The sequence below is a fragment of the Bombus flavifrons genome, chromosome 6 (assembly GCF_040668555.2).
Source record: "Bombus flavifrons isolate JBK064 chromosome 6, iyBomFlav1_principal, whole genome shotgun sequence".
Taxonomy (NCBI): domain Eukaryota; kingdom Metazoa; phylum Arthropoda; class Insecta; order Hymenoptera; family Apidae; genus Bombus; species Bombus flavifrons.
The window spans coordinates 7,293,783-7,320,048 of NC_138447.1; the positions used below are offsets into that span (position 1 = coordinate 7,293,783).

The 26,266-nt window shown below is 38.3% G+C and overlaps 1 protein-coding gene across 41 annotated transcripts in view; it reads right to left on the bottom strand.

Annotated features, from left to right (window-relative positions):
• Positions 1-26,266, bottom strand: part of bent (projectin protein bent) — an 80,208-nt gene that overhangs the window by 36,008 nt on the left and 17,934 nt on the right. For 6 of the 41 annotated variants that reach the window (XM_069115536.1, XM_069115523.1, XM_069115522.1 and 3 more), the window contains 46 exons: positions 25,836-25,853; positions 25,031-25,075; positions 24,911-24,946; positions 24,774-24,821; positions 24,626-24,682; positions 24,448-24,495; positions 24,230-24,298; positions 23,516-23,572; positions 23,366-23,422; positions 23,232-23,288; positions 23,078-23,143; positions 22,946-23,002; positions 22,830-22,886; positions 22,673-22,741; positions 22,509-22,565; positions 22,379-22,435; positions 22,132-22,188; positions 21,985-22,041; positions 21,791-21,844; positions 21,655-21,708; positions 21,440-21,538; positions 21,302-21,355; positions 20,901-20,954; positions 20,747-20,803; positions 20,567-20,623; positions 20,379-20,429; positions 20,217-20,255; positions 20,080-20,133; positions 19,924-19,989; positions 19,767-19,823; positions 19,507-19,563; positions 19,318-19,374; positions 18,744-18,788; positions 18,523-18,564; positions 18,208-18,366; positions 17,140-17,325; positions 16,984-16,998; positions 15,364-15,543; positions 13,191-13,235; positions 10,730-10,768; positions 7,284-7,431; positions 5,879-6,115; positions 5,534-5,670; positions 1,322-1,447; positions 478-622; positions 34-173 (listed from right to left, as the gene is read on the bottom strand). In XM_069115536.1, coding sequence (XP_068971637.1) covers positions 34-173; positions 478-622; positions 1,322-1,447; positions 5,534-5,670; positions 5,879-6,115; positions 7,284-7,431; positions 10,730-10,768; positions 13,191-13,235; positions 15,364-15,543; positions 16,984-16,998; positions 17,140-17,325; positions 18,208-18,366; positions 18,523-18,564; positions 18,744-18,788; positions 19,318-19,374; positions 19,507-19,563; positions 19,767-19,823; positions 19,924-19,989; positions 20,080-20,133; positions 20,217-20,255; positions 20,379-20,429; positions 20,567-20,623; positions 20,747-20,803; positions 20,901-20,954; positions 21,302-21,355; positions 21,440-21,538; positions 21,655-21,708; positions 21,791-21,844; positions 21,985-22,041; positions 22,132-22,188; positions 22,379-22,435; positions 22,509-22,565; positions 22,673-22,741; positions 22,830-22,886; positions 22,946-23,002; positions 23,078-23,143; positions 23,232-23,288; positions 23,366-23,422; positions 23,516-23,572; positions 24,230-24,298; positions 24,448-24,495; positions 24,626-24,682; positions 24,774-24,821; positions 24,911-24,946; positions 25,031-25,075; positions 25,836-25,853 — 3,423 coding nt within the window. Of the gene's footprint in view, positions 1-33; positions 174-477; positions 623-1,321; positions 1,448-5,533; positions 5,671-5,878; positions 6,116-7,283; positions 7,432-10,729; positions 10,769-11,376; positions 11,416-13,190; positions 13,236-15,363; positions 15,544-16,983; positions 16,999-17,139; positions 17,326-18,207; positions 18,367-18,522; positions 18,565-18,743; positions 18,789-19,317; positions 19,375-19,506; positions 19,564-19,766; positions 19,824-19,923; positions 19,990-20,079; positions 20,134-20,216; positions 20,256-20,378; positions 20,430-20,566; positions 20,624-20,746; positions 20,804-20,900; positions 20,955-21,301; positions 21,356-21,439; positions 21,539-21,654; positions 21,709-21,790; positions 21,845-21,984; positions 22,042-22,131; positions 22,189-22,378; positions 22,436-22,508; positions 22,566-22,672; positions 22,742-22,829; positions 22,887-22,945; positions 23,003-23,077; positions 23,144-23,231; positions 23,289-23,365; positions 23,423-23,515; positions 23,573-24,229; positions 24,299-24,447; positions 24,496-24,625; positions 24,683-24,773; positions 24,822-24,910; positions 24,947-25,030; positions 25,076-25,835; positions 25,854-26,266 lie in introns of all 41 variants that reach the window. The other 35 variants (XM_069115537.1, XM_069115524.1, XM_069115542.1 and 32 more) reach the window with 32 other exon arrangements.

Genomic DNA, 26,266 nt, shown 5'->3' on the forward strand with positions numbered 1-26,266 from the left:
CGAGAAATGAAATTGTAATCTTAAAAGCTTCACCTCCAACTTCGTTTTTCCTTTGTACCACGAAACTTGGGCGAGGTTGGAGCTAACTGTACATTCCATGTAAACTTCATGCTTAGTGTAACCACTTGTTTTCTTAGCCAGTGGTTTCGTGAATGTGTAAGTTGGGTCTGGTTCTGTGTAACAATAAATCAGTAGCTCGATATATTCTAGCCAAGATGACATATTGTGACTTATAGTCCAAGTATAATCGAATCTATGGTAAATAGAATGTTAATAAAAAAAAGGAGAAAAAAAGAAAGAATAGAAAATATAGAAAGGACAAAGAGCAGGACAACGACTTAACAAATTTAAAAACAAATACAAATTTCAAAAAAAAAAACCAAACTCTGTCCTCTTATTTGGTTTTGGAACAAGTATCGCTGAGTATACTACTAGTCCTTGTACACAGTTCGCGAATATCCATCGAATCGTACTAACCTTCAACGTTGAGGAAAGCTGTGCTGGAGATACCTGAAATTTCAATTTTATACTTCCCGGTATCCTCGACCTTGGGATTCATAATAATCAGTTGATAACAATCTTCCTCGTTCTTGAACTTGTATTTCGACGAAGGGAACAGTTCCTAAATAAGACAAGCAAATTTCTTTAAAAATTTCCGAATAAACCTTTCAATTAATATCTATTTTATTATTTGCCAATTAATTATTTAATAATAATTAGGTGCAAGAGGATCATGGCGGTGTAAGCTAGTTCAATACCATTTTTCATAAAACGTTATTATACAGGGTGGTTGGTAACTAGTGGTACAAGCGGAAAGGGGGTGATTCTACGCGAAAAAAGAAATCGAAAATATAGATAAAAAATTTTTTTCTTTTTTTTTAAATCTACAGTGAGATCCGTTATAACGAGACGTGATAAAGTGCACGCGTACCGAGCGAAAATTCAAAGTCGATTTTCTCGAAAACAAAGCCTCAAACGAAAAATTTTTATTCTATATTTTCGACTTCTTTTTTCGCGTAGAATCATCCCCTTTCCGCTTGTACCACCAGTTACCAACCACCCTGTATCGTATACGGTTAGAAGGAACTGATTGTATCCTTTCGAGCCGCGGAAACGTATACCACGGCAGAGAATAAAGTTGCAACTTAATTCGCCAGCAAACTAAAACGACGACATTCGTAAGAATCAAAGTACGTGTTGAAATTCAAATTCTTCAAATTTTGACCGAAACCGCTATGATGATGGAACACCCGATCGATGGACAAATGTAACAGACTTATAGCTGTCGGAATAAATAGATAAAAAGAAACAAGAGACTTACGTCCTTTCGGAAGAACCATTTTGGTTTGCAGTTCGGTTTCGAGAAGTTCGCCTCGAAGACCACCTTTTTGTCTTTGCCTTCCTTGGCATATTGGTCCACCAGTGGTTTGAGGAAACTTTCCTGTTTCTGTGAATACGAAAATTCTGTTAGCGAAGGATTCTTCGTTAAGAAATTTCCATCAGATCTAAGAACACCGCCAAGAACGACAACGTTGCTGGGCATACAAGGAAGATGAAGAGTCAAAACGTTTAAAAAAAGGAAGGCGCCACAAACCAACGGATGTCTCGCTAGGCGAGGTAAAAATATGTACAAAATTGCCCCAAAAATAGAGAAAAATTCTCGTCGACGAGGACGAAGCGTTCGAAAGCCGCTGTAGCTGGAAAATTCTAGAAAAAAATAACGGAACAGCACAAAAATAAAATGTCGGCCGTAAAAAGGTTCGATAGAAGATTGTTGTCGAAGATAGTGAGAAGTGACGATGGATGAACGTATATATAATACATATATATGAAAAAGAAGAATAAAAGTTGTCGAAACAGACCGTGTATAAATTTGATAGATTTGAGGAAGAAGGTGAGAATAGAAGAAACAGACGTAGGAGAAGAGAATGAGAGAGATATCATAAAAGACAAAGAGAGAAAGACGAGTGATCTAGTCGTTGAAGAAACGATAAATAAAGAGGAAAATAGTGAATCGCATTCTCATAAGAAAGAGCGAGAAAGAGCGAAAAATATAGAGATAGGGAGGAATAAAAGTGAAAGACATCGATATCACGCTGGTAGATCGTGAAACTGTGTTTCAAGTTTCAAGTTGTCGAGGAATACGATCCAACCTCCGTCTTGGTGAAATGGTGCAGGGTCGGCCAGTCGGGAATTAATTCGGCGAGAGAGGGTCTACGAGATCCACTACTCTATAAAACAACAAAAATCGTCTACGATCACAGTCTGATTTACTACACGGGTATCTTCTTCGTTGAGGCTGATGGCAGGCAAAGTAAAGCGTAAAAAAATCGTGTTTTTAATAGAAATCGAGCTTAGTGGTTTGCTTGTGTGGGTAGTCTTCTCTTTCCAAATAATTTCAGAAAAATAACCAATGAAAATATTAGTCGTATTAATTTCACTAGTTTAGGACCTAGCAAGGACCAACGTTAACGCAACCTTTCATTCGAAATCTTTTCTCCATTAATTTAATCTACGTTATCGAATTATGTCTTTCAACGCCGAGGTTGTGAAACATATTTTCTAGTATTAATACTTGTTTCCTCGTTGCTGCTTCTTTCACCCAGCTCTTATTACGATTTTACCAAGTTCTAAAGAAATCGAGCTATTTAGATAGCTATGAAAGATAAACTTTCTTTATATCATGAAAATCTTAGTTGCGATTCTAATTTGTACACGTTACGATCTACCTTTTATACCGAGATATAGAGCGATACGTAAATTGTTCTACGTTTCTCGATAAATTTATCTTGGTAAGTTTATCTGGATTTCTTCAGAACTTGATAAAATTGGAAGATCTTGATGGCTGAAGCGACGATGACGAAAAAAGCAAATTTGACGCGTTACTCGATATCAATACGTGGTCCTTAACTGGTCAACGGAAAATCGTTGAAGCCGAGCTCCTCTAGAAAAAAGAAGCGCAGGCCAAAGCAGGTGAACTCAATGGATCGCGAGAATTTCATCGTTGACACAGCAACCCTGAAGCAAAGAAACTGAAAAACGCGACGGAAAATCTCGCGATCGTCTCGGTCGTGAAACGGGACAATTTACATGTTCCTAGCTTCCTTCGTAGTTCTCGTAAAAGTATCCTTTTACGGGTGTCACATAAAACTGCTTGTATTTGTTGAAGCTTTGCAGGGTGGAAGTGTAGGCGTTTAGTCTGTCCTTCGAAGCTTTTAACCCTTTGGGAACGTGGTATACGCAATGCCAAATTTTATCAACGCGTGTACAAAAGATACCACGATTATAACTAAACTACGGATGTTTTAAAAATTTATATTTTTACAAACACGACCGGAGAAATGGATCCTACAGACATTCGTTTCACCCACCGAATATTACACAGAGCTACGACGATTACTTGTACAGAAGTAACTTGTCATAGAAACTGTGCGTTCATGTTTTAGAAATTCTTGTTTCTTATTTACGTTCCGTGTAATTTTGCGTCTTTAAACTTCCTATAGGTGTATAAACATCCGCGGTCTAATTATAACGCACGCAGTCCAATTATAACGGTCGAGCAATGGAAGAAACACGGACGGAAGAGATCGTTGGAAAAGGCATCGCGAGCCCAAGGGATTAAAGTAGAATCGAGCGCCAGGAATGAAGAAAACGTTGCTAAAATCGTTTTCGCGAACCTTCTCTTTGATCACTGTCGCTAGTATCGGCCAGTCGGCGATTAGCTCCTGCAAACTTGGCCTGCGCTGAATGTCGAAGACGTCCTGCATGCCCGGCACACACACACGTTCACGTTAATCTCACTCTTGTACGATCCCGGATATCAAGTAGCGGACCACCCTGACGGTTACTTTCATCAAGCTACTCTTCCAGTCGAATCGTTTAAACAACGACGCGTTGTAAATTTCACATAAGTTTCCTAACCGATCTACGTGAATTCGCCAAAATGAATTCACCAAATTCCGATAAACGCTTCTCAATTCGCATCAGGGTTTTCCGCGTTAAAACACTTAAAAGACATTTAACATTTAGAGATAATGCTTGCTGCTAGGTTACACACCGTTATTAATAATCGAGCTTCGAGGTGCATACCGCGTTAATCATACCTACGAGTGCAATTTTACTCGACAAAGTGCATAGTTTCTACTCATGCATTGTGAACGATGATTTTTTATTTGATCGATAACGAATAAGACTAATTTTTGGTTAATCGACGGTTGGTTAATAAAAATCAATTACTACGTGAATGTGTACGATACGAATCAAATACGTGTATATCGAAATACGAGATTCAAGCGCAGCATTAGCTCTAAACTAGCGTGTGTACGCGTGAATACTACACGGTGCGTGTGCTCTTGTAAATTAGAACGCAACGGTTCTGTCGTCAAAGTTTCGTAAATACAGTTGAGTGTATCGTTTGTTCTTCAGTGTGAGACTTTCGACGCAGTGATAACGTGTAATGTGGATTAGTACGGGGTTTCTGTTTCCACAATTTCTTTCCTTTCTTTTCTTAATCCCTTGAGTCCTCGTTAAAACGATCAAACGTGACCAAACGGATCTACCTGTACAAAAGCAAAATTATATCTATTTCTCTAACCATCTCAGTTGTTTATAATTTTTTTTTAATTTCTACTCGCGTATATACATACGTGTAACGTACGAACTAAATACTCAAAGGATTAAGCCTACCTTTTTTTCAAAATATCGTCGACTTACTTAACGCGAAACATATTTCTTCCAACGGTTCCTAAAATTGTAGAAAACAGAATGGTATATTAATGCGTCCAAATTGCGTCTCGTCAAAGTCGGGAAGCTATCTACGAGGGGAATGATGCCTGAAAACCTTGAGCCAGCTCCAGTTAGTTTCACCCTTCTTGTCTAGAGAAATTCGAAGGACCTCCTCACCCTCCGCCAAGATCACTATATCCTCCCCGTCTTGATACCAGCTTCTTCCGTGCATCACGAAGTCGCCCAGCGACTACGAAGACAAACTTGTACAAAGAAGAAAGAGACAAACAAAGAACTTGCTACCACCGATGCTATATCATCGATAGCTTTCGAACGTATTATCGATGTATATCTGATTTACGGAAATGTTAAGTTGTCGGTCTTTGTCTTTTCACCTACTTACCAAATAAATCGAGCTTGTCGTCGACTTACGCTATTTCGACGTTATTCTCTAGTACATGTACGTTAATTCTATTAAATTCTCGACCGAAGTTGTGTCGTTGGTTTCGTATCTCACCTAGCGCTTGAAATTCATTTATAATTAAACGATAAGCAATTTTTTCTTTCCAGATAGAACAACAGTATAGACGTAGTAGCATACCGAGCTGTTATTGAATGATCGCAAGTAATCGAGAAATGCAACAGACTTACAACGAATGGACATGCATACCAATAAGGACAAGCTCCCTCAAGACATACAAGAAAAAAAAATAGAAAAAAGAAGAAGATTCAAAGTTTCTGATTCGAAGTATTGAATCACGTGATAAGAACGATCTTCGATCGTAGACGAAAGTAATTGGCTACGCACCTTCTCCAACTTTTTCAAAGCCGGCAAAGGTTTCTCGACTTCCTTTAAGTCTACCTTTTCCTGTTCTTGCTCTTCTCTCGCCCATTTCTGGTACTTTCTCTTTTTCAGCATAGCACGGAAATCCATACCACTGGCGTCTGCAATAAAACAACGAGGCTCGTCGATCGAAACATTGAGAACGAAAACGGTAAAGATTACGATTAAAAACGATTAAAGGTAAGGATCGAAAATTAAAGATTAAGATTACAAAAGTTAAGGAGAAAATTGGAAATTAAGATCGAGAAGAATCGGAGTAAAAATTGAAAATAGAAGGTTTGATACGTAAAAAGAGAGAAGAGAGTTTACCGGAAACATAGAGCTGCATCTCGGCAGTGTCCTCGCCATGGATGTTGCTCACGACGATCTTGTATGTGCCCTCGTCGTTGGGCTTCGTCTTCCTCATGCAGAGGGTGATCGTATTGGTCTCTGTGTCCGTAAGGAACTTGAATCGGCCACCTTCGATGATCTCGGTGATACCCTTGTAGAATTTGAAGGTCGGCGCAGGCGTACCTTCCACCCCAACAGTGAGGTACGCCGTCGAATCTGAGAAAAACGTTCATCGTATTCGATCGGTCGAGTCGATTCGACAAGGAAATCAACGGAGACGACTTATCGCTACTTGCTCTGTTTTGGCTGCTTTGTTCGATCGGAATATTATTCCAACTATTGCATTATTCCAAGTATTACAACTAGCTTCTTCAGAGGGTCGAATGACGCACCGAAATTTTTGCTTACGACGAAAATAGAAACATATTGGCTTGGCAACTAAGTGATTGCGGATTTTGTCATTAGGTGGTAATGACAAAATCCGCAATCACTTAGTTGCCAAGCCAATAGAAACAGCAATACCGATACAGCGAGACGAATGAACGTTAACAGAGAATAAAAATTGTTTGTATAAGAATACAGATATGTTAATATAGGAATGTAGGAATATAATGTTCCTATCGAACACGGTATACAACCAGAAGGCTTAAGTAATATTGGGTTGGCAACTAAGTGATTGCGAATTTTATCATTACTGTTGAAGTGGTCACCACTTCTAAAAAAAAAAAAAAAGGGAAAAACTCTACATGGTCTGTTTAGTCTTCTAGTATTTTTTTTGTAACAAATTAATTTGAATGAAAAAGAGAAAGACGGCTGGCAAATGTACTTGTGAAGGCATTGACAAATTAATTTTCAGATATTTACGACAAGAGTTAGAAAAATATTAAGAGATAATTTGTAAATTTGAGATAATTGTTTGTAGGGATGTAGAGTTTTAGGGAGGGTGCTGAAGTGGTCACCACTTCTAAGAAAACTCTACATCTGGTCTTTTTAGTTTTCTCAAGCACTGAAGCCATCGACAGCACGTAGACAAAAGACTGCGACGAAGTCAGACCATAAACAGTAGACAGGCGACGTTGGCTTCGGGGTTTTCAGTTATTGGGTAACACAGCTAGCGCGCGGATCTGGACCAGTTCAAATTGTATTCTTATTTATAATCTTCTATTCTTCTTCCATTTAAATTCTAACTTCTATTTAAATATATTTTCTGCCTTACAATTTATCCACGAGTTTTCTCTGTTTATACATCGAATAACCTTAACAATTACCACCTAATGACAAAATCCGCAATCACTTAGTTGCCAAGCCAATAGTAATCGCAGAAACTCGGGCCACGGAAGCCTTGAAGTTACAAAGGAGAGAAAGTAGAACGTAGGTAACGTACCTTCGACGGCGGAATATGATTCCTGAACATCGACGATTTGAGGTGGTCCCGGTGGTCCGACATCTCGAAGAGGTGTGCTCGGCTGATTGATCTTATTCTCGAGGTCCGCCACGCTGGGTCTTCTAACGTCCGCACTCGGACGACGACGCTGTATCAATCGATCATCGATGAATCATAAACCATTTACATCGTTCCCTTTGTTTATTTTTATTTTTTCGCTTAAAAAAGCGTTGCAAGCTTTCGGAAAAAGCAAGCAAGCTGAAGTGATCAAGTACGTGACTTTCGTCGCCTTACCTGCGCTTCCTTGATTTACCTGGTCGCGATAACTGCATACGGCAACTCACGAAATTATTAAGACTCTCGTAACTATATTATCTGTCTGTTATACGAAACATTTTGAAAATAACGTTGTAACGAGGTCGAGCTATCGTATTGATAAAGTTTGGAACATATCTGAAAGTATATACGTGAACGTTTACCGCAGATACGCGTATGTATATTTGGTATAAAGCTACTACGCAGCACGAATCGCCGTCTTAAACGTAAAGTAAATGTCGAAGACGATTGCATGGGAATTTCAAAATATTTCATATTTGTGCAAATATTGAAACATTCACGTGAGTCGCTGTAAATATTCGCAACAGGTAATACCGTGACTCGGACGAAAATCACGACTCGTTCGAAGCTCGGTGCTCTCATGCTGTGTGCGTGGTGCTAATTATTAATCATGCATTTTAGTCACACCGTTAACCTACGTAATTAGTATAAAGCGTTATCGTTAACTGTTATTCACAATATTAGTGCAAGTAAATCGGAGCCGTAAAACGAGGTCAGTTTTGTACAGGTTCATATCTTTGGAAACGCAATTAAACAATGGAACGGAAATTTGTTTCATCGGCGAAATATCATAATGTATGCATCGTTCGCGTTTCTATACTTTCACAGTTTCTTATGATGAAAAATCTGCCGTGTACAAAGAATGTGTCTGACCACGTTCGGGTACTCCCGAGGGTTTCACATACTCGTTAGCTAAAGTAAATTCGAGGGTCCTCCAAGAGGCGTTTACCGATCATTCGAACTGATCCATTTTTTGGTTCGATCGATGCAAAAGAATTTCTTTACTCGAATACCTCGAGCAGAATCCTCGAGTATACGCAGGAGAAGGAAAGATTTTACATATGTACGTTTGTATGCTTTTCCATTCTGGTTCCACAGCTCGTTGTTACAATACGATACAATGAATGGCGAGGAGAACCAGAATGATTTGTGATCAGAATGTACAGGGTACACATAGGATACATATAAATGAAAGGTTTCCGAGTTACGTGGAGAGGATGTTTTGCTTCGTCGATGCCGAATCGATGAGAATTCGGCGCGCAATTTTCACCAGTTGATCAGTCACAAGGTTAAACCTAGCGCTACGAGATTAAGACTCAGTACGAAGAATCTCGTGTCTTAATACGTGAGAAGAGCTTCGCTGCGAAACAATAAGTAAGTACGCATAAAAACTCGGTAGCTATTGTTCGTTGCGTCGATCGACAATACCTTTTTCTCATACGCTAATCGTAAAAATTCTCTACGTTTTTTAACGTGTACGTTTTTCTACACGATCTTTTATAAATTATACCATCGATATGGTATAAGCTGAACTATCGATCGATGCGTTTTGCACAACTAGAACCATGTAACAATGATGCGTGCAAATAAAAAATGTGCTCTTTCACTGGGATTATAAGTGTTCGTTAAATCACAGAGCGTTCAAGCTTCAACTGCGAATCTTTTATTTGCATCGCTGTTTCATTCGGAGGGTACTCGATGCGCAAGTGGAACTTTCGTGACGCTTACGAAATTTCTCGGTCGTCGTCACGCCATCGCTGTTAGATACAATTGCTATACACGAAGGCATGGTTAATAAGACATATATAGGAACACAATCGATGAGATGGAGAAATACAATGGATTGTGACGAAAAACAGAGAGAGCGTGAGCGAGAGAGAGAGAGAGAGACACACACAGTTGACAATTTCTAAAACGAATTGAGAAGACGAAGAGGAAGGGAAAAGGAAAAGAAGGAGGAATTACTATCGACACAGTTTTACCACCTTTTTCGTTGTTTAGTTACACTATCGCGATTCCATTACCGCATTCCTCTATGTGGATTATTTACGAAAAGGCACATCGAATAGTACAATATGCACGGGTACGACGATACACATAAAAAATAAAACACATAATATTCGCGATAGGTGAATAAACAAATTAATAAACAAATGAACGTCGTACCTATGGTTATAACAGAATCGATCGCTAACACATAGCATGGTGAGAGCACGGTGAATAATTACATGTATACTACTCTTGTTCGCGAGAGATTAGCATTCGTATCACATTTTCATAACAAGCAATACTCGGTTTTAACTTATACATATGTATATCAACCGTGCTGCGATCTTCGACTATCAACTATATCTCGATGTTGCTGTCAGTTCAACGAGTTCTAGGAAAACGTTCGACGTGAAATTATTAGGTTGTCCGAAAAGTGTCTTTCTTTTACAGACGCATCCTCATACAAACATGAAACCTAATCTGTCGAACGTTGTAATCCTTATCTTGATAAATAATTGATAAAATAAAATGGATCATACGTAATTCGATAAAATAATATAAAACGAAAAATGTTGTGCATCCATTATTTCCTTACAAAACGAAAGAAACTTTTCGGATGATCTAATACAAGAAGAGGAATTTTCTCGTATTTTGTTAAAGAAAGAGGTTTGAACGCTTGAATCGAAAACCACCGAAAGAACGCAGCAGGGTTGCGTCTCAAACAGGTCGTAGCAGCATAAAAATCACGGATAAATCGAAGTCTTCAACGTGAAAGTTGAGCAACGTTGTCCGACTAAACCGTACTTACGCTACTGCGGCTTGTTTGACACCGAACGTCCGGTACTACTTTAAACACGAAAAATAGATGCGTAAATTGGTACATAAAAAAAGAAACAAATATATATTGCTATAGATGGAAACATCGAGTGAAATAAATATTTCTTACCACTATGTAATTTCTACGTTCTCAATATACATAGTAATCGCTCGAATTAAGCAAACGTTTATACTACATAGCTGCGGGACGTTTCGACTGCAAATATACCGTGTTTAGTCGACGAGCAAGTACTAGACAAAATTATCCGTAAAATAAATAAACAAAGATAGACGCGTGAAATTTATCGTCGACTAGGCACGAGAGGCGCGTTTACTCGCTGAGAAACGTCCGTTGAGCGGTTTTTGCAAAAACTATGTACAGACGCGCATTGCGAACAATTCGGAGCTTTGCGGCACGCATCAAAAATGAAAAAAAGAGAGATGAAAAAAAAAGAAGAAAAAGAAACAGAAATATGTTGGATACAACGCGTTCTGTAATTTGAAAGACAGTAATATGAGCTAACCTCTTTCCCCTGCAGTTCGCCAGGACGGCCGGATTTATTCTGTACGTGGTGCGTGAAAAATGGAAAAAAAAAGTAGAAAGTAAAAAACAGAGAAAAATCATTTGGGTGAAAAAGTCAGAAGGGGGCGGGGATTCGAGACGTCTGACAGGGAGATTCTTATCGGAGAAAATAAGACGGATTTACGTCTGATTGCCAGTGTACTCTCTCGAACACGTAGAAACGGGCCTCGATGGTAGAGATAGCGGGGAGTGGACAGCAGCGGCGACAGCTTCAAAAAATTTAACTAAAAAAAGGGTGGTATAGTCGGAAAATTAATATTATCGGCGTTCCATGGTGGTATGCGGCATTTTCTGCGTGTCCTGCGCCTGGCAATTCAACATTCGGCTAGTGGTTTTATAGCTTGTCGTTGTTAAACTGCTCTTTGATAAATAGTATAGCTGTACTCGAGGGAATCCAATTCAAATCCATCGTGGCTGGGTCAGGTGTGAGCGGTTGAAAAAAATAGATTTACAAAAAAAAGAGATGTATGAAAGTAGTGAGAGCAAAAAAAATCGAAGTCGTAGAAGTGAGAAACATATAGAGAAAGATCTCGCAGGTAATGCTATTCGGGCAGGTAAGCTTTGTGTTATAGCGAACACAAATCTCACCTTAGCTTCAAGCACCTCGCCGGGACGTAACTTTCCCAACTGCAAAAAATTATAGAGACCATCGTGAGCATTGTGCGTGTACATCGGTTAGTCGCGCGATGTCTTCCGATATCCTTTGTTATCGCATACTGTATCCAAATACGTCGTAGACAAAACGGAGACGGGTAACGTGGGCAAACCTTTGGCAGCGAGATGTCCTTCGAATCGCAAGTTCGAGGTAACAAAATACAAAAACAAAGAGAAAAATACACGACGTCCAAAAACTTGGGGAAGATGTCGAAGGGAAAAGAGAATTTAAATAGAGGATAATACAAAGAGGTAAAGGTAAACTAGCGACAGACGAATACAAGGTTGCCGAAGTTATTCGACGGATATTCTTCTTAACGACACCTGGCCAATTAATTCACAACACATCGGCGGTGCTAGATTCCGTTTGGTAGAAGTGAACGGTGTACGTCAGCCAACGCAAGTGCCGTTAAATCAAAGACGGACTTACGCAGTTTCGCATTAAGTAAAGTTCAACGTCTATTTGCTACGACAGTGATTTATCACGCTCTAGAAAGAGACATTGGGGAGTGTGCGGCGATCGAGTTTCTCGCTTGTTCGCAGCCTCGTTGACCGTTATCATCGTCGATGATTCGAACGGCCACGATCCGAGAAAATCGGTCTGAGAATCCGTGGCGTGTCCGCGAGACTCGGCTAGAAATAACGATAAAGCACTGGTTGGATCGCGGACGCGTTTGATTAATCGATGGCAAGTATTAAATGTACAGAGACATAAATCACAGTCGTCCTTCGTGTCCGGCAAATTGATAGTTTTACCCGACCGTTGGCAGCAAGGTAACAAGTGTTGGGACTGCTTAGAACGCATTCCTACTGCGAGTAAATGATATATACACGTACGTAGGTAAGGGTGAAGTGGTATACGTTCGAAAGTAACCAGGTTTCATGCGTCGTGGATGTTTGTCGCTAGCCTGGGCATTTGTTAACGCCGACGCCTGTCCTTTCGGAACGATGTTTGCCAAAATGTAATCTACGATTTGTAATATACGCGAACGGGAATACGAAAGTTTATACACCAATGATTTAAGATGGTTGAAACGTCCGTTTCGCGCCAGACACGCCTCGGATGATTCTTTCGTTGTTATCCTTGCGACTGTTGTTGTTGCTGTTATGATTATTATCATTGCTATTATTATTATTATAATTATTAACATCCTTACGATTAACGATATTAATATTAAAGTAATAATCGTGGAGTGTAGAGTGCTGAGAGATTCGGTTGCAACATATCCGTGCCAGGTGCAGTGGTGCGTTGGTGCAATAGTGCAATTGGTGCATACTTCCACGTCAATAATTATTAATTTATAGAAGAGAATGGAGCCGAGGTTTTCTCGAATCGATGCGTCTCGATGGAACCTGTGCTCGTACGAACGATCCCGCGCCAAATTTCCAAATCTTCTCGTATCGAATTGTTCGAACGTTAACACTCGAGATCTCGAGAGGAAAAGACGCAAGAGAAAAAAGGAAGATTTTGCGAGCGCGGGATCATTGAAAATGACATATCAAGTAAGTAAAATAAATTGGCGATAGAAGATGAGAAATGAGCAGGCAAAGTCGAACGAAGAGACCAACGAGTAGAGGAATTGTGCTTTCGGCAGACGCGCTCTTCGTTCAACGTTCCAATAGGTGTGTGTTTGTAAAAGAAGTAACGTGCGAGTAAAAGAACAAGTGAAAGTGAAATAAGTGCATTGGTAGTCGAGTAAGGTTGCAGACGAGGCATTCGCTTTCCCATTTCCAGTGATTTTCCTCACCTTGCGCTCGTCCACCACCTCGCCTGGTCGCAGCTTTCTATTCTCCTATGAATCAAACTCTTCTTTACTAATCTGTATCGTTTCGAAAGTCGCTGTACGTGTACGCACTTATACGCACGCACATCCATGCACGTGTCCATTACCATCCATAACTATCTGGTCACTTCCCAACTATCGCAAATACATCAAATACGCTTGAAACGAGCCTCAATTTAATTCAGATTTTTCCTCTTGTCTCGTGCAACCGTATACTCGCACAGTTAACAAACGACAGTTTATATTAATTCGAATAAAGATTCGAAAATTTTGTACGAATTTTATGAAGCTTGCCAACTGTTCGTCGCGGACAAACGGCGACGCGGATATATCGCTTCGCTTTAGGCATTTAATTAACGTGCAGAGACGAAGCTAGTTACGCGAAGAGGCAAAGAATTAGCGGCTCGGTTCTTCCATCGCGACGATATCCAAGATATAATAAAGATATGAAACATCCGATCAAATTATATCGGGTGTCCAAATACTTATGGACGATAGTTAGAGATAAACGTCTGGTACGACGAGGACGACTTTCATTTTATCCTTCAAAGATTCATTTTGCTTGCATGTGGTTCCTTGATCCGCTTACATTCCACGCTGCATCGAAGACTCGTAGCTAAGATATCTCGCGAAAGACGAGAAGGGTATTATGGTAAGGAGAAAGTGGTTTTTCAGAAGCTGGGCTGTTTGGACGATTCACGAGTAGGATTGCTTTACTAGCTTTGCTGACACTAATATCAACGTACACACCCGACACGTAATTTCGTATCGTCAGACAAACACGTCGGGGGTTCACGTGATTGGACATCTAGCTCTAAGACTATCACGATTGGGATCACTAAATCACTGACGTTGCTACGAAACTGCAAAAAAACTCCAACAATTCTAGGGCTAACCAGCAGTAGCCACTGATCTACCTACGCTTTTATCTAGTTCTGTACACGAGCTAACGTTTTCTATAGTTTAGAATCTTCATGTTTCGTCTTTTTCTGGTTACTCAAACTCTCAATTTTACAAAAAAAAAGATACTGCGTTTAGCCAACAGTCTAAGGATAAGCGACTTTGTTCAGTCAACAGTAGAAATTTCGTTTGTTCAATTCGAACCGAAAGTTCGTACGAATCGAAAGAAAAATTGAGAGTACTAGTAACCTACGAGCGTTCCCCTCGAACGAACCGTCGATTTGCTCCGTTAAAACGTTACTTTTCGTCGCCAGCAGCAACGAAACCGAGTGATCGCATTGCGCGCATTATTCGAATCCTTTGATACGTTAATCTGTCGTCGTTTATGATGTACGTATGACCGATTTTAGACGTTGGACACGCCCAGTCAGTCGCGAATCAAAAATTAGTAATGAGTAATTGAACAAAAATAGGCTCGAACGCGTCTATTTCTGGAAAGGTATTAAATATCACGGGCTATTAAGAACATTGCTTGGCAATCTGACAAAAAGACGTTGATTAACGAGTTTTACGATCAAATTCGTTACCGATCCAAGAGCTTCGATCTTTCGTCGTCCAGACGAACACGTTCCGGAGCAAATCGCTTTTCGAGGCGGACTGGCTGCGATGGTACCGATTTTAACGGCGATCAAAACGATCGAATAAGCGAACAATCGAACGGTTGAACGATCGAATGGCTGAATAGCCGAATAGTCGAATAGTCTTTCGGTTTTCGGTTAAGAAAATTGTACCATCGTTTTGTAGCAATCGCGTTTAGATATAAAATTAGCTTAAGGTGCAGGAGACAACTGGAAGTCGCCCTTTAGTCGCAAAGCAAGAGGAGTATGAAACAAATAACAACGATAATGACAAATAGACGAATGGTCAAATGGAAGAATAGAAATTTTGGTAGTCGCGAAGGCTATCGAAAAAATCCAAAGTTGATCGAATAATCGAACGAGACAGTCAAGAATTTCGTATAGTTGCGACTTGAGGGTTGTCAAAGAGATGGAAAAATAGGCGAATAGTGAAACAGTCGACTAGTCCGATGCAGAATGAAATTTCACGTAATCGCGAAAGTTAGCAAACTGGTTGGATGATACGCGAATCATCGTAAACGATACCATCGCAGCTGTTCACTCGATAGTCCAAAAGCGTAACCGATATACCTCGCGGATAAACACAATCCGTAACATACCTCGTCACTGATAATCAAACTGGGTCTGCGACCCAATTCTTCGGGTGGTATCAAGGATCCCCGTCGACTGGTTGTGCCGCTGCCGGGTATCAGGGAACTCCTTCTGCTTCCAACCGGCGTTACGTCTTTGATAACTTCGATCTTCGGTGCTTCGGGTGCTTTGATCTCTGGCACCTTTGGCTAAGTACGCGAGAAAACCAATTATCAATTCCGATTGCGTCGTATTTCGAATTTGAGAAAGTAAGCGATAGCTGAAGCGAATTCGCGACTTAACGATACTCATTCGTAGAAGAATCTGCATATATCGGGTAACCAAGAAAGTTTTGGCGTTATTAAACGTTGAAAGAGAAACGCGTAAGCAACGTAGAAAGAAAGGTAATTTATTGGTGAAAATAATTATTCTCGGCTAATGAAGCAAGCTTTATAAATGCCACGTTTATTAAAATTACAGTCTACGGAATTGAAGAACTTTTGCAATGCCGTTTTCACAATCGGTGTGTTTGCTGAGCGCAAATTTAAAAGATAAGCGATCGCCCGACATTTCCTCCTAGCGTTTGTATTTTCTCAGAGATCACACATGCGGACACGACAATCTCGCATCGTCTTGTACAAGTAGACTGCTTCTGTGCTTCGCTAATATCGTCTGCAACGTTATTTTACAACAGCTTCTTCAACTGTCTACGAGCGAAGTAGGTACAATATTTGCAGTAACAGTATGCGGAGAACGTAGCGATTCGCAATGAACGAGAGAAAAAACACCAGAACTTTCTTCAGTTAACGTCTCTCCTAAAGATCCGGAGAGACTGAAACAATGCATGAAAGCACGTCTGTCGGATTTACCGAAGGATCGAGAACCGATGAAACGTTATCGTCGACGGCTCCTAGAACGCGATCGCGATCACGATCGTGCTGAGATTAAGACTGAATCGAGACTGACCGGCCTGCCGCGAGAAATCAAAGCGAAGAGATACGGTCGGGCACAAACGGGTCGCAATAACACCGAAAATAGCGATCGACATTTTCTCCATCCTAATTTTCAAGTCGAAAAATTAGCGATCCGAGGGGGGTGATATACGAGCGGTTATTTGCCAAAATAGTTCCCCCTCTTTCGCGAGTATCCGGATGCAGGGTGGTGGTGGACGCGGGACCCATCGGTTGCCAAACGGTCATTTTGTTCGTTCGATTATTAGCGCTAGTATAGAGGCGCGTTGCGTTAATTACGTTTGAAAGAAGATCGAACCAGGATTACCGGGCTATTTGCGTCGGCGATCTTTTATCCGCGGCAAACCACGACCGAGACCACTTGCTAATCCGCCAGCAAGGATTTCGTGTCACCGTATCGTCTACGACCTTGAGCGTAGCCTCCGCTAAACGCCGATTAATATTAGACCAATAGACGAACTCGCGAGAAAAAAGTGCTCGACCGTTTCTCTGAGTTGATCGCTCCCTGATTTCCAACTTTAACTCTGCAATTTGTAATCGAGCTTACGGAATTCCAGGAATCTCGATCGATCGTACTTAGGCGCGACGTTGCAAAACGCTTGTCATTCCTGACGTAAAGCGAAGCAGCTTGGCAAAATCGTTTTCATATTCTTGCATTAATAACGAGCCATTACTCACCTTGGAATCGAACTTCTGTCCGCCGCGTGAAAAGAAAAATCATTAGTAGTGGAATAAACGACGTTTGATCTTATTAAATTAATTATCGACACGAAGTAAACATACTTGATCGATTTAATGCAACAGAATGAAAAATGAGAGCAACGTTTCTCTTACTTGCGTGGCTGGTCTGTCCAACTTGGTTTTATCTCGGGGCGCGTACTCCCCGAATTCGAATTCTTGCGGCTTCTCCAAAACCGGTCGCTCGTAATCTGGAATCTCCGGAAGCTCGTAATCCTTGTCCTTGCTAGCTTTTCTCACTTTCGTCTTCTTAGCTTCCACCTTTTCCGTCTTCTCAGTTTTCTGCACGAATGGTTTCCGATTAATTTCTAGCATCGAAGATTTCGTCGATGAAAATCACTCGGGAAAACACGATAAGTCTGTTGATTTTCTGATTGTTATCGCTATTCTCGCTACTTTCTCGCTGTTATAATATACCAACTCATAGATAGGAAACCACTGAACATTTAGAAACGAAGGGCAAGTTAACGATGGAGCATATTGAATTTGAAAATTACTCGTGCGAAGCGAGGAAACGTAAGTTATCGTGATCTTCCTTCGTGATCTTCGTACATTGAAGCCGTTCGATAGAACAAAGAGCGATAGATAGAACATCGATTTCAGCATAGAGAATTCGAGTCGAGGAGCAAATGTTTTGTACAGCCAAATAGCCGAGATACCTTGAAGATTGTTATTATATTAATAATAATATTCGTATAGATTGAATTAATCGGTTTGTTAACGATTCACCGAGCTTTCAAGAATTGAGAAAGTGAGAAAAGAGAGAAGAGAGAGTCTTCGAATTATGCACAGTACCTTATACTTTGTGTCGTTGTTATCAACATCGAAAAAAGAGACTAAGCGTAGAAAGTTGTCGAAAATTGGAGGAAACAGTACCGCAGTAAGAGAAGAGACATATCGAATAATCGAGATTGTGAAATTTAATGAGTGGAATTAATAAGTGGAAAGAATCGTCCAGAGTGTGAAAAAGAATTTTTCATAGTAACAGCGAAAGTACTTAGAACGATCGTAGATTCGAAGAATAAGTAAACAGCCAGTGTATATACATATTATGTAAATTTGAAATATTATGTAAATGTCAATGCATAGAGAAGAGAGAGAGAGAAAGAGAGAGAAAAAAAGAGTATAGTGTACGTATATTTAGATTCCCATTCACGGGAATACCTTCAACTCAATGATAACGCCATTCTCAGGTTTTTGAGGTACTTTTGGCTCCCTCGAAACCGGTTTAAGTTGAATAGATTGAAAGTTCTCGGCTTTAATTTCGTATTTTGGTGGTTTACGCAGTCCGAATTTCTCCACGTTCGTCTTGGGTTCCACTGGCTGCATTTAACGTATCGTTTATTCCAGACAATTTTCAACGAGAATTTACAAATACCAATCCGAATATAACGAAGTTGCCTCGTAAATAAGCACCGCGAAACAGTAAAAGTTCATCTATCAATTACGAACAATTCACGGGAAAAAGAAGATACACACCTTCAGTTCTACTTTGTTCAACGTCTTTGCTTCCTCTTCGATCTGTAATTTAAGATAGTTAAGAATTAAATTAGCGAACGAGAAAGATCAAGGTTTTCAGTTTTTGCTTAATTCATTAATATCTATCGTAAGATGTAAGTAATAATTTTTATATCGTTTTGGTACGATACGAGCGAATGTATCAAGATAACAGATATTTGTATACTTATACATATATCTACCTTCGTTGTAGGTTTCAGGCTGACTTTTCTGAGCGGTTCCTCTACCTGTGAAAATACAAAATAAAATGTCATTCGAGGGGATAACTTCAAGAGATTTTGCCAGCGATAATTTGTAAAATATCATGATTCGATGAATTGTTATATTTCTTGTTACGGTGATATTCGTTCTCACAGATTGCTGAAAAGAGTATGAATATGTTACTTAGTATGATGATTCGATTTAATCTTTGCTGAAAAGATTCTATTTCTAAAGGGTTCGTGAGATGAAAAATTGAATGTAAAGAAGTTACGCGATACACACGCCTGTGCGAATTAACCCTGTATATGTTGTAGTTACACGTGTCCGTAAGATGAAATGTTGATGTGAAGAAAGTTATGTGATGATACACACTTGTGCGAAAAAATGCAATTTGTGCCGTGCAGTAATTAAGAGTGTCGTGTCAGTTTACGGGCAAATGTGAATTGTGTTGTGGCTCTCAGCTCGTGAACAATTTGCCGTCCGTATTATCATACTTTAGGGAACACGTTCGCGAACAGTATTACTATACAAACGCGATAGATTAACTTTGTGTACCTTTGGTAGTTCGGGTTTACCAAGCGTGGTTTTAGGTTTCAGGGCAGGTTCTTCCTTCTAAAAAAATGCAATCACGTGACTATTCGTGTTCGTATAAAAAAAAAAGATAACGCGTAACAAGATTTGGTATCTAAGCAAAAGAAGAAAAAAAGAAAGTCTCGTATTCAAGCAAAAAACGATCTCATGTACCTTAGCCTCCTCGGGTTTACCAAGTGTGGCCTTAGGTTTCGCAGCAGGTTCCTCCTTCTAAAAAGAGTAAATATGTCAAGGATAGTGTTGGGAAAGCTAAGAAAAATTGTGTATACGAACAAATTTCTTCTATATGGAAAATGCAGTTGCGTGACTATCCGTGTTTGTATAAAGAGAGTGTAACGCGTGAAAAAATTGTGCATCTAAGCAAAAAAAAAAAAAAAAATTTTTGTATTCAAATAAAAAACGATCTCATGTACCTTAGCCTCCTCGGGTTTACCAAGTGTGGCCTTAGGTTTCACAGCAGGTTCCTCCTTCTAAAAAGAGTAAGTATGTCAAGGATAGTGCCAGGAATATTTAAAAGAAAAAAAAAACTGTCTACGCGAAAGGAATGACTTTTAACGTGGTGTTGTGTACCTTCGCCTCTTCGGGTTTACCGGTGGGTGTTTTGGGTTTCGTTTGCGTTTCGACGGGTTCCTCTTTCTAAAAGTGAATAATCTCGATAATGGAATCGTTCAAAAAAGAAAAAGATATCGCGTCTACGTCTAGGCAAAAAGTATGCGATTTGTGTACCTTAGTCTCCTCGGGTTTACCGAGAGTGACCTTTGCTTTGGATGGCTCTGTTTTCTAAAAATCAATCGTATCGTGTGAGGTATTTGTGAGGCGAACATCGATAAATAGTGTATGTATGTGGTATAGGTTTTATGTACCTTGGGTTCTTCTACTTTGGGTGTGGGTTTGAGTTCCTCCTAAAATTAATGGACGTGAACTTAAAGTATTTGAATATGATTCACTCGATACGTATCGTGTATGATGACGTATATACGATATGTAAACTGTGTGTACGATAAAATTGCGTGTTCATTTTGTACCTTCTTTTCTTCCTTTCCAACGATTTTAGCTTTTGTGACGGCTTCCTGCTTCTAAAAAAGTATAGAAACGATCAGATTTATTCGCTGTTCGTTAGTACACTCGCGTTAATACAAGCAACGGCTAATACTCGATATTTTTGATATTTTTCAAGAGTAACGCTTTCTAGTTAGGAAATACATTTATATACCTTCGTCCCGTTGGAAATACTGTCCTTTTGTATAGAATCTAACGTAGGTTCTTCGTCCTGAATAACATTCGTACGAATGAATAAAATATACAACAGATAAAGAATAAAAAATAAACAAATAGAAGAACCGTAACAAACTCGTGAGATATTGTAAACTATTGAGTTCTTTATTCCCTGTACCTTAGACCCCTCTGTTGACTTTGTCGATGACCTACGTCGTGTGAGCGGTACTTTTTTCTAAAATTGCAAACGAAGAAACAAAAATTATAAATATACGAGTCGCGTGCTCGATTAATCAAATTGTTGAAAAATAATAATAAAAAAATGCTGGTACCTTGCTCGCTTCGTCAAGTTTGCGAGAGGTAGATTTTGGTTTCGCTTCCTCTTTCTAAAATGATCAAAATTAATTGCAGTTTCTTCCTATTAAATTATTCGTCGTTGTGGCAATGATACGTGATATGCATGTAGGTGTGCGTGTGTATGTGTATGTATATGCGCTAGCGTTCAAAAATATCCAGACCTTTGCTGATTTTCAACGAGATGTATTTCGGTTACAAAATTACGAATGAATCAGAGTACAATAATTTTATTCTTTTGAATCATCATAGCGTATATTTATTGAACGATAGCGTGCGTGCATGTATAATATATACGTAATGTCGTAATATTTTTAGAAATCTAAATTCTATAGAATTTACATATATATATATATATGTCGTATATCGTATTATGTACCTTGTCCGTCGTGACTTTTTTACGAGTTGTTTTTAATTTCGGTTTAACTTTTTCCTAAAAGAAAAAAAAGAAAAAAAATGTATGTTTCACTTTAGTTTTCAAGTGTTGAGAGACAGAAGAGTATCGATGCTATTCTACCTCTATATTGTCAATCGAATCGATCGAAGGCGTTTCCGATTTATCTTTCAGTGTATCGGGTTTGTCATTTGTTTCATTTACATTTGTTTTCCAAGTGTCCTAAAACATGGTCGGTTAATACATATTAAAAAGAACAATAAAATAAAAAGATATATTAAAAAACAATTTTTGTATATTACAATTTCGATCTGATTATTTGTGTAGTGCGTATGTACCTCGGGTACTGTGTGCTGTGTCCGTGATAAATCTATGCTAGTCTTTTCTGGCACCTAAAATATTATTCGTTTATAATTCGTTCATACCGAACGACAATTTTTCATCATCGAAATTTTAATCAAACGAATCATGTACCTTTCTCCAAATTGATTTAATTTCTGGTTCTTGTGGCCTGTCTGCCCAGATGTCCTACAAATCGTGTATTCGATCATGCTTATATATTCGGGTAAATTTTGAATAGTGTACGTCAAAAATGAGAGAGAAAGAATAAAGGGAAAACGAAGAAGAGATGAAAGAGAAGAAAAAAGAAAAAGAAAAGAGAAAACTACCTCTATTTCATTATTTGGCTCTTGTATAGTCGGTTTAGATGTAATCTTTGGCATATCCTGTAAATGCGTATACGAAACAAAATAAAATAAAAAGTAGTGAATTAAAAATGTGGTACTGAATATTACAATCTATATGCGCTCGTGTACCTTAACTTTCTTAATGGGTTCAATTTCAGAATCATCTGGTGTATCTGGCCAAGCATCCTGAAATTTGCTTATCTATTAATATCTATACTTTCTCTATGCAATGCGATGTACAGTAAAGCCTCCCGTATTCCAACAGAATTTAGCACCAAATTTCTTTGATTAATTCTGTTACAAATACCATTGTTATACTATGAAGGACGGATTTTTGTCTTGGAGGCTCTACTGTATTGTACAAAAAAATTACTACCTCTACTTCGTCATTCGATTCTTTCAATGGCACATTAAATTTAGGCTGTGACTCATCCTATAACGAAACAAAAGTTGTATCAAAAGAACAGTAATCGTACGCAAGGAAAGAATTAATAGCAACGTTCTACCTCGGTGTTTCTAATTAATTTCCTTTCAGATATGCTTGGTCGTGGATCGGTGGAAACCTAAAATTGTTTTCGTTTAATGTTCACAATCTTTCTCGTTTTTTCTGATGATGCAAATGAAAACGTAAAATGTAAAAAGTTTAGTCGTATAAAGTATACTGTTATACCTCGTGTATTGTATCTTTACTAGTACTATGGGTTCGTGGTGCAGACTCGTGTAATGACTTTGGAAGATCCTAAAATTGTATTTTTATAAGTAATCACCAATTGACTGAAGGTACTGATTAAAAAAAAAAAAGAAAATCGAATTCATCCATTCTGTACCTCGTATTTACGAACTGGTAATTCGTCGCGTTCGGTATGCTCTGGTCGTGATTTTTCCTACAAACAATTTTGCACGATAAAAGAATATAAAAAAATTTTGATAAAAAGGTATCTACCTTGACGTTAGATTCCTCAGGAATTTTATATTTAATATAATCTGGCTGTGATCGTTCCTACAAACAATTTTGCACGATAAAAAATATAAAAAAATTCTGTCACGCTTAATGCCGATAAACAAAGATATCTACCTCAATGCTTGGTTTTTCAGGGAATTCGTGTGTGACGAGTGATGAATATTTTACATTTAGCGTGTCCTATAATTGGATTTGAAGCGTATTATCAGCGTATATTAATCAGTCGTTCTATAACACGAAAATTGCAAATTTTTATGTATTCGCGTACCTCGCTTTTTCTAATGGATCTTATTTCCGGCTCTCTTGGCACTGAAGCCCAAATATCCTATAAACACGATTTGTTATGAGCATGTACGTCTTTCATTGTAATATCAAATCATTTTCTTTTAAAGAATCGTTTACCTCGATATCATCGTCAGGCTCGGGCTCGTAATATCTAATACTATCTCTCGGTGCGATCTATAATGTCAGTATGTATATTTTAATTTCCAACAAATTCTATGTTTTACATGCTCGCAAATCTGTAGTGTGTATATTTAGTGTTTTGTGTACCTTTACGTGTTGTGTTGGTGTTAGCGTGGGTCTAAACTTCGGGGTCTCTCTATCTGCCTAAAAATCCAAAATAATAAAAAAAAAAAAATTAAAAATTGGTAAATTATATTTTTTTGCTGGAAAAGAATTGTTTCGCTTGTTTGGCAGATTGTATCGAGGATGTAGTTCAAGGACAGAAATCCTATCAAAAGCTCAACATTGAAATAGAAGTTACCCTTGCTGGATAGCGTGTCAGTGAAATAGATCTATGCCATAAGTAACACGCTGTGAGTCGGAGCTGTCGTTGACGACGACTACTCGGTTTACGTACTACGTTAAGTGAACGATCCTCATTTTATGTTTTTTTCTAAAAGATCATGCTACTAATTGCTTACAAATTGTAATCAAATATGATACATAACGTATCGTAACGTGTTATATTTTTTTTATCGAATGCAACGATTACTTAAATACGTACACGTCACACAAATATTTGATATTAGGTATTATTAGCCTTCTTGAGTCATTTGCAAGAAGGTCGGACTCACACACGATACTTACTGTTTCTATTCGTGAGACAAAATTCTTTCAAGTTTACACAAAGTAACTCTTTACGGACATTAATTACGACGTTAATAAGAAGAACTGACAAGGGAGTGATTAAAATTTTAATTCTAAACAAAAAGAAACGGAAAGAAGGGAACAAAAAGAAAAAAACGAAAACTGATCTTTTACCTTTTCTGTCGTCACCTTCTTTTCAACGATGGAAGATCGCCTGCTTTCTGACATGACCTCTGCTTCCATCTGTTTGCGCATGAAAAAAAAGGAAAAGCTAAATTAATGTAAGAACGAAAGAATTTTAGTTTATAATAGAATATTAGTTTAGCCGTGATAAGTGGCATTTGCGAATTAGCATTACGTAGTTTAGGTTTAATTATTCTGTACTCTTGTACCTTTTGCATAGATAAGCGACGCGGTATTATGCGGCCGTCTTCGAACATCTGCGTATTAAAAATAACAAAATAAATAAAAACGTAAGAAAGCTATTGGGTTTCTACAGTTAAGCGATTTAGCATCTACTCATACTGTTCTGTACACTCATTAAAGGGTAAATACAAAATAATATTTAACCTTTTCTTCTGTTGCTACCAAAGAACTTCTTCGACTTTCTGTTCGTATTTCTTCTACCTGTTAAAAAAATTAGGGAAAAGGATAAATCAGTGTTAGCTTCTGTATGAAAAAATGATATAAATTTAATTGATAAACAATTGCTACTCACTCTACTAATAGACTGCTTGCGAGATACCATTTTTTCTGCTTTAAGTTCCTGGAATAAGAAAAACCAAATATTAATAGGAATAAGTACATGAAGATTTGAATAAGCATAGTAAATTGAAAAGACAGAACCATCCTTACCTCCTTCTTTTCTTCTGCTTTCTTCACAATCTTTTTCTGCAAACACAAATTCGTTTAATTTATTTCTCTATGTTTTGATCTAACGAGTAAATATCTTAAAATTCATGTCCAAAATATTACCTTTTCAACTTCCTTCTTTTCTTCGACTTTCTCTTCTGGTTTCTTCTATACAAAAGTAAATTGTTATCAACTCGTTTATCGATCGTTATGAATTGAATAATGTAACATTCCTACCTTTACAATAATTATACACACGTTTAACGTATATCATACACTCTCACGAATAAGTTTACTCGTATGTCACTAAAATGTACACATGAAAATCAAATTACACAAAACACAGACATGCATGCGGAAGAATAGAAATAGAGCGAATGAGAGAAACAGGAAAGTAGGACAAATTACAAGTTATAGCTTTTTTTAGGAAAATTTCAAAGCCCAGCTTCTAGGGTAAGGGTAAAGAAAGTTTGCTGAAAGCTTAAGCATTAGATTATATGCGAAGAAAGACGAGATATGTGTTTCATAATGATTAAATGATTTCAGATAATTTCGCTGGAATAGAAAAGATCTTAAAGTAACAATAGAAATAACTTGATGCAAATGGGATCAGAAATAATAAAAGCTGAAACATATCAAGGTTTATCAATAAAAGCTGAAAAAGTATGTGAAGCTGAAAGAAGCAGTTAATATTGTAAAAGCTGAAAAGGAGAGCATTTAATTCGCAAAAAGCTGAAAATAATTATTTGATCGTTAGAAGCATGCCTTTCATCCTTTTCGATCGATTGGATCGAATCTAAAAGCGTACGCATAAAAGCCGCATGTAATAATTGTTCGCAATACTGTTCTTGCAATGCAATTGGAAAGCCGATTCGATAATTCGAGCGCATACTTTGTCCAAATGAAATATTTGACACTCATTCCTCACCTGTAGAACTTCCAGTTTCTGAAACAGACAAATAAACGGTTGTGTTTAATATCTTGTCAACGAAATTCTACACAGATATTTCCCAGGCATTTTTGAGTCGCAATCCCTTTTTATTATAGCCAAATAACTTTCTGAATAAGATGCCAATCGAGAAACATTTTTGATAAAGTAAATAATAATAATAAATATATTTCAGAATAATTCTAACTTCTACAAGAAGTTCTAACTTCTTAGGAACCTGGACTGTATAACTTTTGCAATGGTTTTTACATAAACAAGCTTCTCATAACATAAACATATGTATGTAGTTAAAACAGGGGAACACAAAGCATTCATACAAATATAACCACTACAAGGAACCATAAAGGGTGGGTGCAAAAGGTAAAATGATGCTGCAGTCTGTATTTCTAGATGTGTACCGTGTAAAGTAA